General features: G+C 30.1%; 1 protein-coding gene across 1 annotated transcript in view; it reads left to right on the top strand.

Moving 5' to 3' along the window:
- LOC145243906 (voltage-dependent calcium channel subunit alpha-2/delta-3-like) overlaps window positions 1–17,084 on the top strand; it is a 1,923,318-nt gene that overhangs the window by 1,671,949 nt on the left and 234,285 nt on the right. Inside the window, exon 4 of the mRNA XM_080107017.1 lies at window positions 5,303–5,362. Within this exon, the coding sequence (XP_079963143.1) occupies window positions 5,303–5,362 (60 nt within the window). The remainder of the gene's footprint in view (window positions 1–5,302; window positions 5,363–17,084) is intronic.

The following is a 17,084-nucleotide window of genomic DNA, read 5'->3' as shown; positions in this document are numbered from 1 at the left end:
ATTTATTTAAAAACTGTATATTCTAAATTCTTTAAACTGCATTCATAGTCAACTGTATAAATTGCATATTTACATAGTTAACCCTATTCACTCGCTACTGTAGGGCCCCAATCCTTCACAATTTCACGCATGCACATACTTACGCACTTGTGGAGTTTTACCAGTGAGTAATCAAGAAACAAATGAAATAATAAAAATCTTTTCTACATACGTGCACGGTCGCTGGTCCTCATTCTTTCTATTATTGCCCCTCTAGGGGTTGTGATCTTCAGTTTAATTTGAGACGAATCTACTCATGTATGGAAACACTATGGAGACTTATGAAGGTTTTCAAAGGTTTTATTTAAGAGATTAGTTGTTCATGGAAGGAAAAACAAATATCTAATTTTAATTACTTCTTACTAAGGAGAGAAATTGCGTTTACAATAAAGCAGACACTAAAAGAGATGCTAAAATTTATTCCTTTCTAATTTGTTCTTCTATGTGAGGCATTGAGAGACGCAGATGGCATCATCGGAGTGACATCCGTTTAGTTTCTCTCTACATTTTCAGAACGCGTGTCGTCTCTATCGCTCCCCAAGTCCAACTATCTAAAATCTCTGTTCTGCACCCCAAACACGTGATCATTTCTATCTAGTTGTTCGACACCTGACTTTCCAACACGTTTATCCTGATATGTACTCTATGTAACCCTTGCCAAAATTCATACTAGTTAACATAATCTCTACTTACTGGCATAGGGTCCCAATATACAACATTGGTGTTACATTAGAGAAAGGGGAATCGTTGAATTCTTATTACAAATAGTCAGGCATTATATTATTACTATTACTTTTGATTATGTTTTATTGGCCAAATGGATACCAACGCAGATTATGGAGTAGGCTATGCCAAGTTAAAATTTCAGTTGATTTATTGCAGGCGTATATGAACCAGTAATTTCTCTCTACTATAGACAAAGTAACAACTTATGTTCGAATAACTGTATACAATATATAATTTTTAAAAAGTGTTGATTTTCATAAAATAGGCAAAAGAAACATGAATTGCTTTCATCATCGTCATCATCATCATCAATAATATTTTCTTCCTTCTTTTTCCTTCTTTTATTTCCTTTCTTTTTTTCCTTTTCTTTTTATTGTTATTGTTTGATTTCTTCTTTTTCATCATCTTCTTCATCATCATGTTAATAATGTTTATTTTCCCACTTCTTTTATTTCCTTTCTTCTTCTTTTCCTTTTTCTTGTTTTCTTTCATCATCATCATCATCATCATCATGTTCTCTGTTTATCATTATTTCAATGTTGATTTTTCTGTCTCTATCTATTCCTTTACTTCTACCTTCTCTCCTCCCACTTTCCCTTGTTCCCCCCACCATTCAGAGAAAATTCACATAATTAATGCTTTTCTGTCAACTCACTTCGATATTGTTTTCCAACAAAAGAAAAATGCATTATTGCTAACAACAAGGAAATAATAACATCCATTTCAACCCAACAACCAATCATAATCAAATAAACCTGAAATAAAAAAAAAGGAAAATCTTCATTTCCTCAGTCAAATAAAACAAAAACAAAAACACGTGTGACGTCTAAAAACTAATTCCTCATTCCTCATCAAATCCAATTTTCTAAGACTTTTCAACCCTATTTCTGGTTATTAGACATCAAATTCTCGCTTAAGAACACCCTCTTCCTCATGGATGCTGGGTATGACTTTAAAAGAGATCCAATGGTGAGGCTCGATTTTAGGGCTGTGGGGAATGTGGAGTTGCCCCTTAGTTACCATTGCTCTCAGGTCCACTTTGGCTCAGAATGGTTATCCCTGTTAGGGCATTTGGTGCTACTAGACCAGACTGTCTGAAGATACTAGGTTCCTGGCCAAATACACCAAACATTGATGTTATTATTTTTTTTCTTTTTCTTTGCAAAACGTGATCATGTTCTGCAAAGTAAAAAATAAAAACAATTTTTTTTTTTACAAAAGAATCAAACCAAACATCATGAATAAATATTTGAAGATGTAAAGCACTTGATGCATAAAACTTTTCCCAAAAATTGCTGGATTTAGCATTTAATAACCTCAAAAGGGTTGATATGCCATGAGGCAACGAACCATCTAACATCTTCTCCTTGGTATTTTGGCTAGAAGCAAAGTGTGGCATCTGTTCTGATACTACAATTTATCTTTTTTGTCCTAAGTGAGTGGAGAAGAAATCCTTCTAAACTGAGGCAATTTTAATTTTTTTTCTTATCCAGAGTGTCCCTTTTTCCACATAAAAAGAAAACGACCTTGTGTCTAACTCTGCTCTCGGAGGCAAATAAATAAGAACGCCTAACCCATTGCAAAAATTATTGAAGTAAAAAGTTACTCCCACCTGAAAGTATCTTGTATCTCTACAAAGCCATTATTCGCCTTTGCATGGAATACTGTTGTCACATTTGGGTCGGAGCATCTGAAATTAGTTTATCGCTCCCAGATAAGTTTTAAAAAAAAAAAGAGTCGCCAACCTAATATGTCCCACACTGTCAGTTAAACTACTGTCTCATTGTTGAAATCTGGAAGCCCTGTACCTGTTTTACAAGTACTTTAATATTAAGTGCTCAGATGAACTGAAAGCACCAATACCCTCTCAACGTAAATATCCTCGACTAACCAGACAAGCAGCAAAATTCCACCCCTACACTGTAGAGATCCCTATATGTCGTCAAGTCTTCAACTTAAATAGCTTCTTCCCTCAAACTGCTAGACTTTGGTATTCTCTCACAGGGCTCTGTTTCCTTCACTGTACTGACATGCAGAAGTTCAAGTGTAATGTGAACAGACATCGCTGCCTAACCCCCTAGATAGTATCCCTGCAAATCTGGTCCCAAATAGTAGTCCCTTATGACTTAGTGATATTGTGCCTTGTTTGGGGTGAAAAAAAAGCAGTAAAAAAATAAGAAAAAATTCTATTGCAAGTAACATCAAAAACATAAATCTATACAATCGCATGAAAGCCGGTTTTACAACTTCAACACACAAAAACAATATGGCGACATGCAAATAAAAATTAAGAACACACGAATTTCTAAATATAAAAAGAAAATATCCAGTTTATTTCATAGACGTAATTGCAATGCTTTGCTTTAGATGCCAGCATCGAAAATCGAAAGAATGTTGGTTTTAAGAGTTTGGTTGGCTTGTTGCTCAAAGTGTGTCCTCTCTTGAAAAGAACAGATCGATCACGAATTTAGTAATTCGTAATTGCCATGAAAAGTGTCTCCCCTCGTCTCTAGATAAAAAGAGTTTTGTTCTTTGTGTTAAGTTCTTGAAGTAATCTCCCTTGCATGTTGTGGGTTTATTGACTGAAAACCAAAGATGGAGGTTTAGTTAGAAGCGAGTGTCTGTTAAAGGAACTGTTGACGAGTAAATCAACTACATTTTGCTCCCAATGTTGATCTACTCCTGAACAGCCCCTTTCACAGACACCAGGTCAAAACTTCTATCTTAGTTTTCCAGTCTATTTATCAGTATTCTATAACACAGGGTGATCCATATTTATTAAGTTGTAATTGTCCTGAAAAGTTTTTTTTCCCCCTGAGAAGAACAGAGTGATCGCATGAGACTAGTTAGGAACAGAAGCGAGTTTAATGATCAAGATAAATTACTGAATGCGGTATGTTAGGATCGAGTCAATGGCTGGACAAGCAAAGTTAGTCAAATGTCGGACAAAGTTGCTGGAGAAGCTGTTCATATCAACGAATGGAGTTATAGCCAAAACTGTCTTCTCTTCTTGACGTTCTGATTCTGGATAATTAGACATGGTAAAGCAGACAAGAAAACCATTTTTTTAACATGAGGTAATGGGGAGGCTTTCACATTATCAGAGAGAAAGATAATCATTAATCAGAAAGGACCATATGTTGTTTGTCACTGCCGTCCCTTTTCCGGAGCAGAAACCGGAATGAAAAAAAAAAAAAAAAAAACAGCAGATAATTTTAACTTTAACCACGGATGGATTAGCATAGATTAACATGGTTGACTTTATAAAATTATTTTTATAATGGCTTGAATATAAGTTTAAAGTGCAAAAGTACAGTATCATGGTTCAGTTGTGCTCTAATCAGAAACATTCATTTCGAAGGCTCCTCTATTATATCAAACAACTTGCTGTTTGTTTTATATGCATGACCGTTCTGCTTGTGCGGTGGTAATGGCTTGAATTGAAGCTTTAATAAAAAATAAAAAGTCAAGTATCATGGCTCAGGTGTGTTTTAAACAGAAATATTCATTTCGAACGCGCTCCTATTCTATCAAAGAACCTAGTGTTGATTTTATATGTCGGGCCTTTCGGCTTGTGTGGTAACAAAACTTCTCAAATATGATGTTAGGCTGTGTAAGAACTTTGTGTAAAACTTTGATCAAAATTGGCTGTTCTTTCTTTCATCAGATTATTTCGATTTATCAATATTTATCGAAGACATTCCGATACAAAACCTACCTAAGAACACTGCCAGATGCATAAAGTCCATTTGTGTGAAATTTCATAAAAACCGTCTCAGTTGTTTCGGAGTCAGTAAGGAACGAACACACATGCACACAAAATTCTTTTTTGTTTATAAAAGTAGAGATTTTAAAACTTTAGAGCATAAAACTCTTTATACAAAATGATTTGATTCGCCTTTTATCAGATTATTTCAATTATCGATTATCGATTATCGATACTTATCAAAAACATACGAAACCTATCTGAGAACACTGCAAGATACATAAATACATTTGTCCGAAATTTCATAAAAATTGACCCGATTGTTTCGGAATCCATAAGGAACGCACTCACACACGAACGCGCGCACACGCGCGCACACACGCGCACACATACGCACACAGTTCCTTTTAAGACATTAGAGCATAAAACTTTTTACACAAGATGATTTGATTCGCCATTAAAAGGGTTGATATGACGTAAAGGAAAAAAAAAAGCTTTAGAAAGATGAAATTTCTATTCTTACAAATGTAAATCGTTGCCGAAATTCCGCTATATGAAACGTAAGTTTTCTGTTGATTTCACTTCCAGCGTTTTTATTTATTTATTTGTTTTATTTGCAAAGCATGAAAATATGTGCTTTCTTTGTTGCCTTTTGGATTCATTGGCTTCATTTCCACAATTCATTTTTAGATTCACATATCTCGTTTGTATTCTTCGTTTCGCCATTGTTGTATTTGGTTCTTATTTCAGCTTCATAGAATGAATTAACTACTTCACATCCAACCCATTTTTTTTTAAATTTTTATCTTTACTTTTTTTTATGTATTACAGAACTTGGCAACGGCAGCCGAAGAAGCTTATCGAAATTATACAGTTGACACGAATCCACCTGTAAGTGATAAAACCTCTCGTGATTCTTTTTTTTTTTTTTTTTGACTCCATCTTGTTTTGCTTCTTTCTATTTTAATTTTGTTTTTACATTTTTTTTTAATTTCTTTTATCTTCCCTCTTTGTCATTTTTTCTTTTCTACATGTTTTACAATCTGTCCTTTCTTTTTTCTATTTTGTTTTCATTCAGTTTCTCCGAAACTTTAAGTAACAATATATTAAAAAAAATAAACACGCCAAAAGGGGGCTTTTAATCTGGCTCTGAGTTCGATCTGTTTTTGCTTTTTGTTTTTGTTTTGTTTTAAACAAAGATAGTTTTCTTAATTTTAATTTAAACTAGAATGACTACCCAATATTGCCCAGAAATGAATAAGGGCCCCTGTGCACTCCTGCCCCTGAACACTATATTATCACTTTTGAAATCTTCTTCCTTATTTAGATCATTTATTTATTTACGATTCGTCTGCTTTTCTTATGCTGCTACTATTTACTCTCACCATTTCTCGTCTCATTCACCCCTTCTTTCCACGAAAACATTTGGTTTCGTTATATTTTTTCCTTATTTATCTTATTTGATTTTACGCCAACTTTGTACTTTAATTCACTATCACAGCATACAGCAATAGTATTTTTTCTCAAATCTCTTGAAGTTCGTGTGGGCCTGTAATGTTGTTTTGTGGTTATACTACAGTAGATATCAATGTCGTCTGCAGCAAATGGAACAAAAGTAAAATGAAAATTATTATGTTTAGAGATGTATCGATTTTAAGAAAAGAAGACTAAGTGGATGACGCAAATAAATTAATGACGTAAATAAAGAATAAAACTAAAAATTGATAATTACAGAACGTTTTAAAAATTATTCAGATATTGAACAATGATATATATATATATATATATATATATATATATATATATATATATATATATATATATATATATATTAGTGTTGTACCGACTAATCGGAATCGGGAATAGTAAAAATCGCTAGTTTTTGGGGTATCGGAATCGGAAAAATTTGTGCCTAATTTCCGATTCCAAAACCGATTCTTTTAATATTTTATTATGTTAATTTTTCATTACTGATACCGTTGATAAATATTTATTCCTTTTAAACTATTAGTAAAACTAACCTCTATAGATCATGATAACATTAAAAGAAGATCTAAATTTATTTTATCTGCGTAAAATAAACAAAATAAAACTTGAAACCTGGCGAAAATTCGCTAGATAACCTTTAGAAGAATGCAGTTTATTTTCAATGTATTGAAAAAATTGTTTAAATTTAAAGAAATATTTTGTCAAGAAAACTAATATGAAACATTATTGCTAATTAAATCAAAAGTAGAATATAATAGTGTTGGCTTTTGTCCGGTTAGGATTTTGTCCGGTTAGGTTTTTGTCCGCTCCCTTACCCGGCATTGGCAAATATGACAAGGAATGGCGAAAAAAAGCAATTAATTTTGTTTTGTATTTTTGTAGGGGAATCGCTTTCAACTTTCATTTGATTTTTTATTGGTTTAAGTAAATGTTTTAAAGGTCACTTGTCCATCCCCTTATCAAACGGTTTAAAACGGTCAAGTATTTTTTCGCACCTAGTTGCCAAATTACAGGCCGCTTCCCAGGGAGTTCACAGTTTCATGTTAGAAGATTTCAAACGACTGGGCGAGTTTTATTTTATTTTCCTGGGGCCACTTTGTCTGACACCGTCTGTTTTTTTTTATCGAATCATTCTCGGGGTTTCGCAAACGTTAAAAATATACATGAATATATCGCAATGAATTGATCAAAGTTTGGATAGATAAAGAGAAAACATTTAGACATTTTTCAAATTGAAAAAGAAATTATATCTACATTTAAAAGTACTCCACACCCGCATTGGAATTCTACTTTTGAGCGATATTTGTGAACCCACTAAAAACAAAATTATTTTAGAATTTAGGATGGAGAGTTAGTAGCCCATATAAATTTTGGGCAATTATTAAATAAATATCGATTGAAAATAGCTTGTTGTTCAAGAGTCTTTTTAAAAGCCCCCCCTCCAATATATTAAAAATAAACTTTTAATGTGAAGGGTTCTTTAAAACCAAATAAAATCGATGTCTATAATTTATGAACAAGCTTTGTACGACTGTTTACATATTGAGTGTTTCTATTTACTTGCGCCCCTCCCCACCCAGAAAGTACAGTTAGACACAAAGTTGTTTTTAAATATGGGGAATATCCAGCTCCCAAAATGGGAACTTTTGGTTGGAACAAAAATTAAAATTGCCTCGGTCATTTCTCCTTCATTGAACGAAAAGAGGTGAAGTGTAACATCAGAACAGATACTAAACTTTGGTTATTGTTTCAGTCGATTTGACTTCGAACCAAAATTCTGTGCAGATTCTCGATTTCAACCGAAAAATTCCCGCATTCGAGAGCTCAAAACAGAACAATTAGTATATTAATATTTTTTTAATTGGGGTGGGGGGTTGGGGAGTCTTCTTCCGCAAGAACCGGGCTCAAATTAATTTTCAATCGATATTTATTCAATAATTTCCCTTTTATTTCTAGCTGGCGAAAATGGCCCTTTTCCGTTGCCCAATTTTCTTAAATTCCTAAATTTAATATACAATGATCACCCCTTTCCCAGCCATTCTAATCGTTTTAAAGCAGTTAACTAATTTTTTTACTATTGACTCACAACCCAATCGGCAAAATCATAAAAACACAAATAATCGTTTTATTTTTTTGTATTATCACGGACTTAGGGTTAGTAGTAGGAAATGGCTGTGTCGTTTATAAAATGGAGAATCGAACTTTTCTTTTCGCAACAAAAAGTTATAATTGCGATGGGCGAAAAATGAAAACGGAATAAAAAACACCGATAATTTCACCAGGATACATTATTTACATTTTCGTACCGTTTTACACGTAACTATTTAAAAATGAAATATAAACATTGCCTATAAACACTCATGATTATAAAAAAAATAAATAAATATAAAACGACTAGGAATTTAAAATAGAGCGTCAATTTCACAAATAAATTTAACGTAAAATGAGCTGCATTTCCAAAACATTGTAGTGTGTTACCAATTTTAAATTATGTGCGCTTATTGGAGGAGGAGGAGGAGGAGGAGGAGGAGGAGGAGGGGTGTCTACTTTTTAAGCGATTACACATGGTTTTACAACGTTGCAAATCGAACTTAATTTAGTGGGAAACAATTTAGTTAACATCCATAAAGAATTAGCGTGGCCAGAAACGATGATCATTTCACGTTACATTTATATTTGAAACTGATCTCACACTCTAAATTCTAAAATGATCGCGGTCCTTTTGCAGTTTACGTCTCCCATTAAAAAACGAAAATTAAAAAAACAAAACAATTATATTCTACGTAGCCGTTATGGAATGAAGTTCTCATTAAAAAATTTCACTTAATTTCATCAAGTAGTTTTGTTTTTATCGCTAAAAGCATTCATTCGAAGCATTCGAAACAGTCAATCTAAACTACAACATAAGCATTGATTTTGGTCGGAATATAATGGATTACTTCCCTTTGATATCAATTAAGCGATTTATTAGAGAAATTCTATGTTCCCGAGATTGAAAACAAGCTGTAAAAACAAAACTACTTGATGAAATTAGGTGAATTTTTTTAGGAGAACTTCATTCCATAACGGGTACGTAGAATATAATTGTTTTTTGAAATTTTCGTTTTTTAATGAGGGACGTAAACTGCACAAGTACCATGATCGCTTTTCTTTCCATCAATTTAAAAAAATGTTCTAACACGTAATCTATAAAAGTAATATTTCATAAATATTTCAATAGGGATTTAGCTGCGTGTTAATCTACAAAGTCGTCGTCGCTATTTTTGTCGGCGTCGTCGTCGTCATCATCACCACCATTTGTACTTCGTTTTGTTTTTGTTTTGTTTTATTTTTTATAGCAAAGTAAATGAATTTAATAACCTACCAAATTTTTATAATTAAAATAAAATTTTAGTTCATTCATAGAGAGAAGGCACAGAAAGCTCACGCAATCTCATGTTAAAAATGTTTTTTCTAAATAGTAATGTTTTTATTTAGAAATTCGTTCGTAACAATGAGAAGTGGCGTTGTTAAATATGTTGTTCTTACATCGTTTTCTTATTTTGCCTACCAATCTTCGAATATTTTCAACTACTTAACTATTTATGTAAGTAGCATGTTATACAGTAAATACGAACTGATACAATATAGCTTTGTTTTAAAATCAAAATGAATGTTTTGTTGCCTTATGATTTTTAATCAATTACGGAGTAAACATTTGAGAAAAAAATATACGCGGACATTACCCAGGGGTTTATGTAATAATTTGAAAATTTACGAAAGAAACAAAACAAAACAAAACAAATCTCTAATTAAATATGTGTAAATTTTAAAAGAATCGGAATCGGAATCAGAAATTTTGAAAGGAATCGGTAATTATATCGGAATTGGGAAAAATTTTGGACTCGTCCCATCACTAATATATATATATATATATATATATATATATATATATATATATATATATATATATATATATGTAAATAAATATATATATATATTTGTAAATATATATATATATTTGTAAATATATATATATATATTTGTAAATATATATATATATATATATATTTGTAAATATATATATATTTGTAAATATATATATATATTTGTAAATATATATATATATATATATTTACAAATATATATATATATATTTGTAAATATATATATATATATATATATTTGTAAATATATATATATATTTGTAAATATATATATATTTGTAAATATATATATATATATTTACAAATATATATATATATATATTTACAAATATATATATATATATATTTACAAATATATATATATATATATATATATATATATATATTTAATATATATATATATATATATTTACAAATATATATATATATATATATTTACAAATATATATATATATGTATATATATATATTTGTAAATATATATATATATATTTGTAAATATATATATATATTTATAAATATATATATATATATATTTGTAAATATATATATATATTTGTAAATAGATATATATATATATATTTGTAAATATATATATATATATATTTGTAAATATATATATATATATATATTTGTAAATATATATATATATTTGTAAATATATATATATATATTTGTAAATATATATATATATATTTGTAAATATATATATATTTGTAAATATATATATATATATATATTTGTATATATATATATATATATATTTGTAAATATATATATATATTTGTAAATATATATATATATTTGTAAATATATATATATATATTTATATATATATATATATTTATATATATATATATATTTATATATATATATATATATATATATATATATTTATATATATATATTTGTAAATATATGTATATGCATGTTTCGTCGAACAGTACGGATAATTCCTGTTTGTTTCTCTTGAGATCCATTTTTTTCCATTAGGTGGGCCAATGTTCAAACGTTCCGTTCGAGTGTAAAAAGAAATTTGCCACAGTCGCGAAGTTTTCAACTTCCATGAGTCGTCTTCAGGTGAGTGATGAATTAAAAAAAAAAATAAAGAACGTTGGCTCACCAAATAGAAAAAACGGAACGCAAGAGAAACAAACAGGAATTATTCCTGTTGCTTAATGAAACAGGCATAAGACAAAAAATGCTGCTCAAATATATAATATATATATATATATATATATATATATATATATATATATATATATATATATGATTAGTTTTTTTTTTTTAAAGAATTCCAGCAGAGTGCTCAATTAAAAGGAAAATCCAAAATATAAGAGCGTATTTTTATTTTGTGTATAGAAAGTTGTTAGTTGATACAGATCATTGGTACCGTCGGTTTCAAGCCCGATAATAAGGCTCGTTTAAGGTATCCTTATCAAGCTCTCTTACAATATTCGCTGAAGAGAGCTTGATAAGGATACCTTAAACGGGCCTTATTATCGGACTTGAAACCGACGGTACTAATGATCTGCCTCAACTAACAACTTTCTGTACACAATATATATATATATATATATATATATATATATATATATATATATATATATATATATATAGTCATCCACATAAGTACTATTTCGTTGTTTCACAGCTCATCAGTGCGACTAGACAGGCAACTACCTCAAGCCAGGATTTAAACCCGACCGTCTGTACGACAGTCAAGGCTCCTAACCATTACGCTATCAGCGGCTGCTGTACGAGTCGTGAATTAACGATGTTTTGACATTGTCCGAAATACCTAAGCTCGATTTGTTTACACAAAGAGCATCGCTTTATACGCTAATGGTAATTCGTGTATCACTTCTCAATATGCTCAACTCAAGATGCGGAGCATTATAGTCATCCACATACAGTACTGGTTCGCGCTATTTCACAGCTCGTCAGTGCGGCTATATATATATATATATATATATATATATATATATATATATATATATATATATATATATATATGAACAAATGATTAATAAAACATGTTAAAAGACATCTTGAAAAAGAGTTAAAAACATATTTAATTTTAAAAAAGGAAACACAATATAAGTGGATAGTCCTTAATCCGTGGAGTTTCGAAGAAATACTCTCCTTCTCATCAGAGGGCAGGAATTAGCAAAATGCAGGGTCGGATTTTGCATATAAACGTATTTAATGAAACTACAAGTAAGTCACAGATCTTACTTGGTTAAAAAAAAGGGTGAGGTAAGGGGAACAGGAGGCAAAAGAAAAATAATAAAAAGATTTCACATGAATGGATAGTCCGGTGAAGGGTAAAAAATGCAAGAATGGTAAAATCCAAAACGGTCGAATTTAAAATTTCAATCCAATGGGTAAATTCCAAATGGTCTAAAATAATCCAAAAGGCAGAGTTCCTTGGAAAAAAGCGCAAATGGAATGAATTCCAAATCATTAAAAGAAAAGTACTGGTGAGAATATTTAAAAACACGTCTGTCAAGGCTGGATTAATCGAAAAAAAAAAAAAATATATATATATATATATATATATATATATATACATATATATATATATATATTTGTGGAAATATTCTTTATTCACTTATATTTCCTTTTTATATATACCCATCCTTATTTAAGAAGCTCAATGTAATTACAGAGCATATAATGAATGAATGACAAAAGGAATTAAAGAAATAAATTGTAAGATGGTCAAAATATTTGGAATATAGTTCCAAAATGCCGAGGTAACTACGGAAATGGACCAAAAGTTACCGTGTTTTCATTCCCCCGCCCCCCAAAAAAAGAAAATAATTTACCAGTGGATTAATGCAATAAAAAGAAAGGATTTTACTCCATCTAAATATAGCAGAGTAAGTGTTAAAATGTTTGAGATATTTAAAAAAAAAAAAAACGCGCCTTTTTTAATTTTTATTGATTTATTTTTTTAGAACGTATTTTAAAATAAAAATGAAAGTATGTATATAAAAAATGAATTTTATATGTAATTTAAGTTATGTGCTGAAATAATAAATTATTATTTAGAAACTTATTTAAAATGGGGAGTATGGTGAAAATATTATGTACTTTCACCTAACAATTTAATAAAAGCGATATCGTAAAAACGGAATTCCTTGTTTAAATAATTCTAAATAAGAAAAATCATTTATCTTTTTAGTTCAACTATTTTACTCTGCAATATTTATATCAGCGTGAAATAGATTAAACTTTTTTTTTTAAGTTTATGACCGTTTTTGTTATCCCAAAAGCTTATTAATAATTATTTGTGGTAAATGTCGTGGCCCTGTAGATATCAGAATTTTGGAGAATATACTTCCAAAATAAACTATTAAAATTGTTTAAAAAATTATAGAAATATTATTTTTATTTAAAAAAAAAGTGTTTACAAAATGCTGGCAATAAAAAAAATAATATTTCTATTATGTTTTAAACAATTTTAATAGTTTATTTTGGAAGTATATTCCATAAAGAAAATAAACAACCCATTTTAAACGGAGAAATTACGAGTTTTGTACATGTTATTCGCAGTTTTGTGTTAGGGTTGTCAAAAATTCCCCCAGAATTCTGATACTGCTTGTGGCGCTGTAAACGAAAATAACGTTTAAAATTACAGCAAACGAGTAGTTTCCAAGATATGAACAAATGTTAGCTTTAAAAAATGGGGGATACTTTTCTATAAAAATTTAACGTAAAATGAGCACCCACTTTATGACCATCTTTTTTTTTAGGGCGCTTTCTTTTTAACAAATAAAAGCGAAGAAAGATGAGTATGGCCACCTTTATGTTGGGGGTTGGGAGTCAACGTACAATGAACACAGTTTAACCTAAACTGAGTACCCCCTTTCAAAATGTGTAAACATAATTTTTGTCGGGGAGAGGGTGGGTCAACTGTAGGTGCTCATTTTAGGTTTAGTTGTGTTCATTTCTACATCAAAGAGGCACTTCGCCTTGTTTGAGGTGAAAATATTTTAAAAAATTCCTCGTTGCCCATGAAAAAAAAAAAAGAAAATTGGCCATAAAGTGTGTGGTCGTTTTAGGTGAAATTACCACCCCCCTTTTTTTAAAACTAACATCTCTTTATATCTTGGAAACTACTAGTTTGCCGTAATTTTAAACGTTATTTTCGTTTTCAGCACCCCCGAAAACTTATAAAAGTGGTAATTTAAAAGGATTTTTCGAGGGAGGACTAATTCTGCACATTTACCTTATTTTTTTAATTTTATCGCTTTTTGTCATGTAATTTTCTTCTTTTTTTTTGTATTAAGTCAAACATAGTACGATTTTCTTTTAAATTATTTCTTTAGGTATGTGACTTCATTTTCAACCTGAAGGTATACAGCGAGAGGCATCAGCATTTGATGAAAGGACTGGAAAGACAATTAGTGTTAAATTAAAAAATCCCTATCTTAAGGATGGTGCTATTCCTCGAATATTACCAAACTGCCCCTCCTATTTATCGTCATCAACCACTTTTAGAGAGTCTCCTAATGCAAAGAAAATGCGTTTAGAAAATTCTGCTGTTAAGCATGCATTATGTGAAAGTGTTGCTGACGAGTTAGAGCTACGGAAACGTAAAACTTTCCATAATATTGATGATTTAGAAAAAAAATTAAAGTTTATAGATAAAAATTATTGGACTTCTATTAGGCAAGACAATACCATCATTATATGCCATATAAAGAGATGTCCATGCCCCAAAATAAAAATGTCTATGGTGATTGAACCGGACTTGGCCGTTAGAGTATTCTGTAGTTATGTGGAAATGAGTGCTATAGGGGAGTATAGAATTCCTAAACATGTAACAGAGGAAAATACTCTGCAGATTTTGATGGAAAACATGAAAAAAATGGACATCGAAGAACAGGAAATGAAAACTTTTGATATAAGTTCTTTATTAAAATTAATCTTATTATTTTTGCTATAAGTGCAAGATTAATCATTTAAATATTTTAATGCCATTAAGTTCATATATAAACAAATTAACATAATGACAATGAATAAGGTTAATTATTCGTATGAAACGATGATATTTTCTTCCTCATTATATAACTGCTCCCCTAGAGGGTACAGACTGTTAAGAGACACTAAAAATGTAATTTTACCATGCTATTCAACCATTCGAAGATTAACCTTATCAACTTCTATGAATCCTGTCATTGAACAACACGATAACAATTTTCTCACGTATATTACAAGTAAGTTCAAGTTACTAATGCAGAATGACATCACAGTATCTTTACTTGTTGATGAAATACATCTCAAACCTTATCTTGATTATAAAGGTGGTAATATTGTTGGCTTAGCTAACAACAGCAATGAACCTGCCACAAGTGCATTTGCTTTTATGCTTAGCAGTGTATTCTCACAATATAAGGATGTTGTGCATGTTATGCCAACTAAATGTCTTCTAGCTGAAAACTTATTTGACATAATTAAACGTGTAATAATTGGCTTAGAAGATATAGGGTTTAAGGTATTATCTGTTATAACAGATAATAATACAATAAATAAAAAAGCTGTCTTTCTTTTGTAGCCCATCAAAGCTTTCAATTGTATATCCCCATCCAGTTAGAACGTCTAGCCCTCTTTTCTTCTTATTCGATTCAGTGCATATATTAAAATGTATTAGAAACAATTGGCTTGGCCAAAAAGATGAACGTAAATGCATGATGTTCCAAAAGTTTTGTTATAATGGAAATCATGAATTAGATAACATCCAAAGTGCTCCATTTTCTAGTTTACATAAACTTTATGCCTTGGAATCTCAATCACTTGTGAAATATTGCTATAAGTTGACTTCAAAAGCTCTTTCTCCGACTACTTTTGAAAAGCAAAATGTTAATTTGGTTTTGCAAATTTTCAACGAATATACTATTCAAGGTTTGCTAACCTTGGGAAAACAGGAATGCTTGCCAAATTATGCAGAAATCGCAGAATACATTCAAATAGATTATATTTGGTGGACAATACTGAATGTGAAAACACCATATAAAGGTTTTCGACTTCGTAATAAATATGTTAATCCACTTACATTAAATAGTGATAATTATAGTTTCCTAAATGTGTTCTGTGACTGGCTAGAAACTTGGAATAGCATTCCTGGAAGAACTGGTAAGTTAACAAAGGAAACATATACTGCTTTGCACCATACTACTTACGCAATTTTAGAATTGACTAAATATTGTATAAATGTACTGAACATGCTGTATATATTACCAGGAAAGTTTCAGACAGATAACCTTGAGGCAAGGTTTGGCCAGTATCGACAACTTAGTGGAGACCAGTATAATACGTCAGGTGTATGAATGTGAAAAAAAAAACTCAGAATGTTGTCAGTTTTAAAATTGAGCTTACCAATTAATAATCGAACTATTGAATTGAAAAATTCAAACAAAAAAAACTAACTGGGATGAAATGACAAGGGAGCAAGAGTTACACGTTTATAAATTTAACATAGATGTAACAGAAAATTATCTTAATCAATGCAAGGAAGTACTTCCTGTTATATTATACTTAGCAGGTTATTGCTGTCATGCAGTTTTCAAAAAACTGAAATGCAATAGCTGCAAAAATTTAATATCCGGGAGAGAAGCTGTTGAAGAAATAGCTGGATTAAACAGCTACTTTCAGGGTATTAAAAGAGGTTCTCTGCTATACCCAAATGATATAACTAATAATTTTGTCTTATATAATTATATAGTTATAAACAAACTTACAAAATGCGATTCTTTTTACATTCGATTCATCAGAGAAAATTAGCCATATACATAACTTTAAATATTTTGGCTGATCAAAATCGATTATTTCATGTTCACTCTTGTGATGAGGGTCACACTATTCAGCAAATCGAAAAAATGTTGATATGGAGTTCATCGAATTTCCTTATAATCAACTTTTGTCGCAAAGAGAATGACAATATTAGTAAAAAATAATATCAGAAAAAGAAAATTTCAAACTTTTAATTAAATTCTACAACAGATTTTTGAAAAGTTTTAATATTCAATGTTTGAAATATTTCTGCCTTAGTAACTTTGTTTATACTAACATTTGTTTGAATTTAATTTTTAACTTATTGTTTGTTATTCAGTTAAACTAATTTATTGTTCGTTTTTCAGTTAAACTAATTTATTGTTCGTTTTTTAGTTAAACTAATTTATCGTATGTTTT

Source organism: Euprymna scolopes, chromosome 22 (genome assembly GCF_053919585.1).
Source record: "Euprymna scolopes isolate OS-2025 chromosome 22, ASM5391958v1, whole genome shotgun sequence".
Lineage (NCBI taxonomy): Eukaryota > Metazoa > Mollusca > Cephalopoda > Sepiida > Sepiolidae > Euprymna > Euprymna scolopes.
This window is presented reverse-complemented; position numbering and strand designations above follow the sequence as displayed.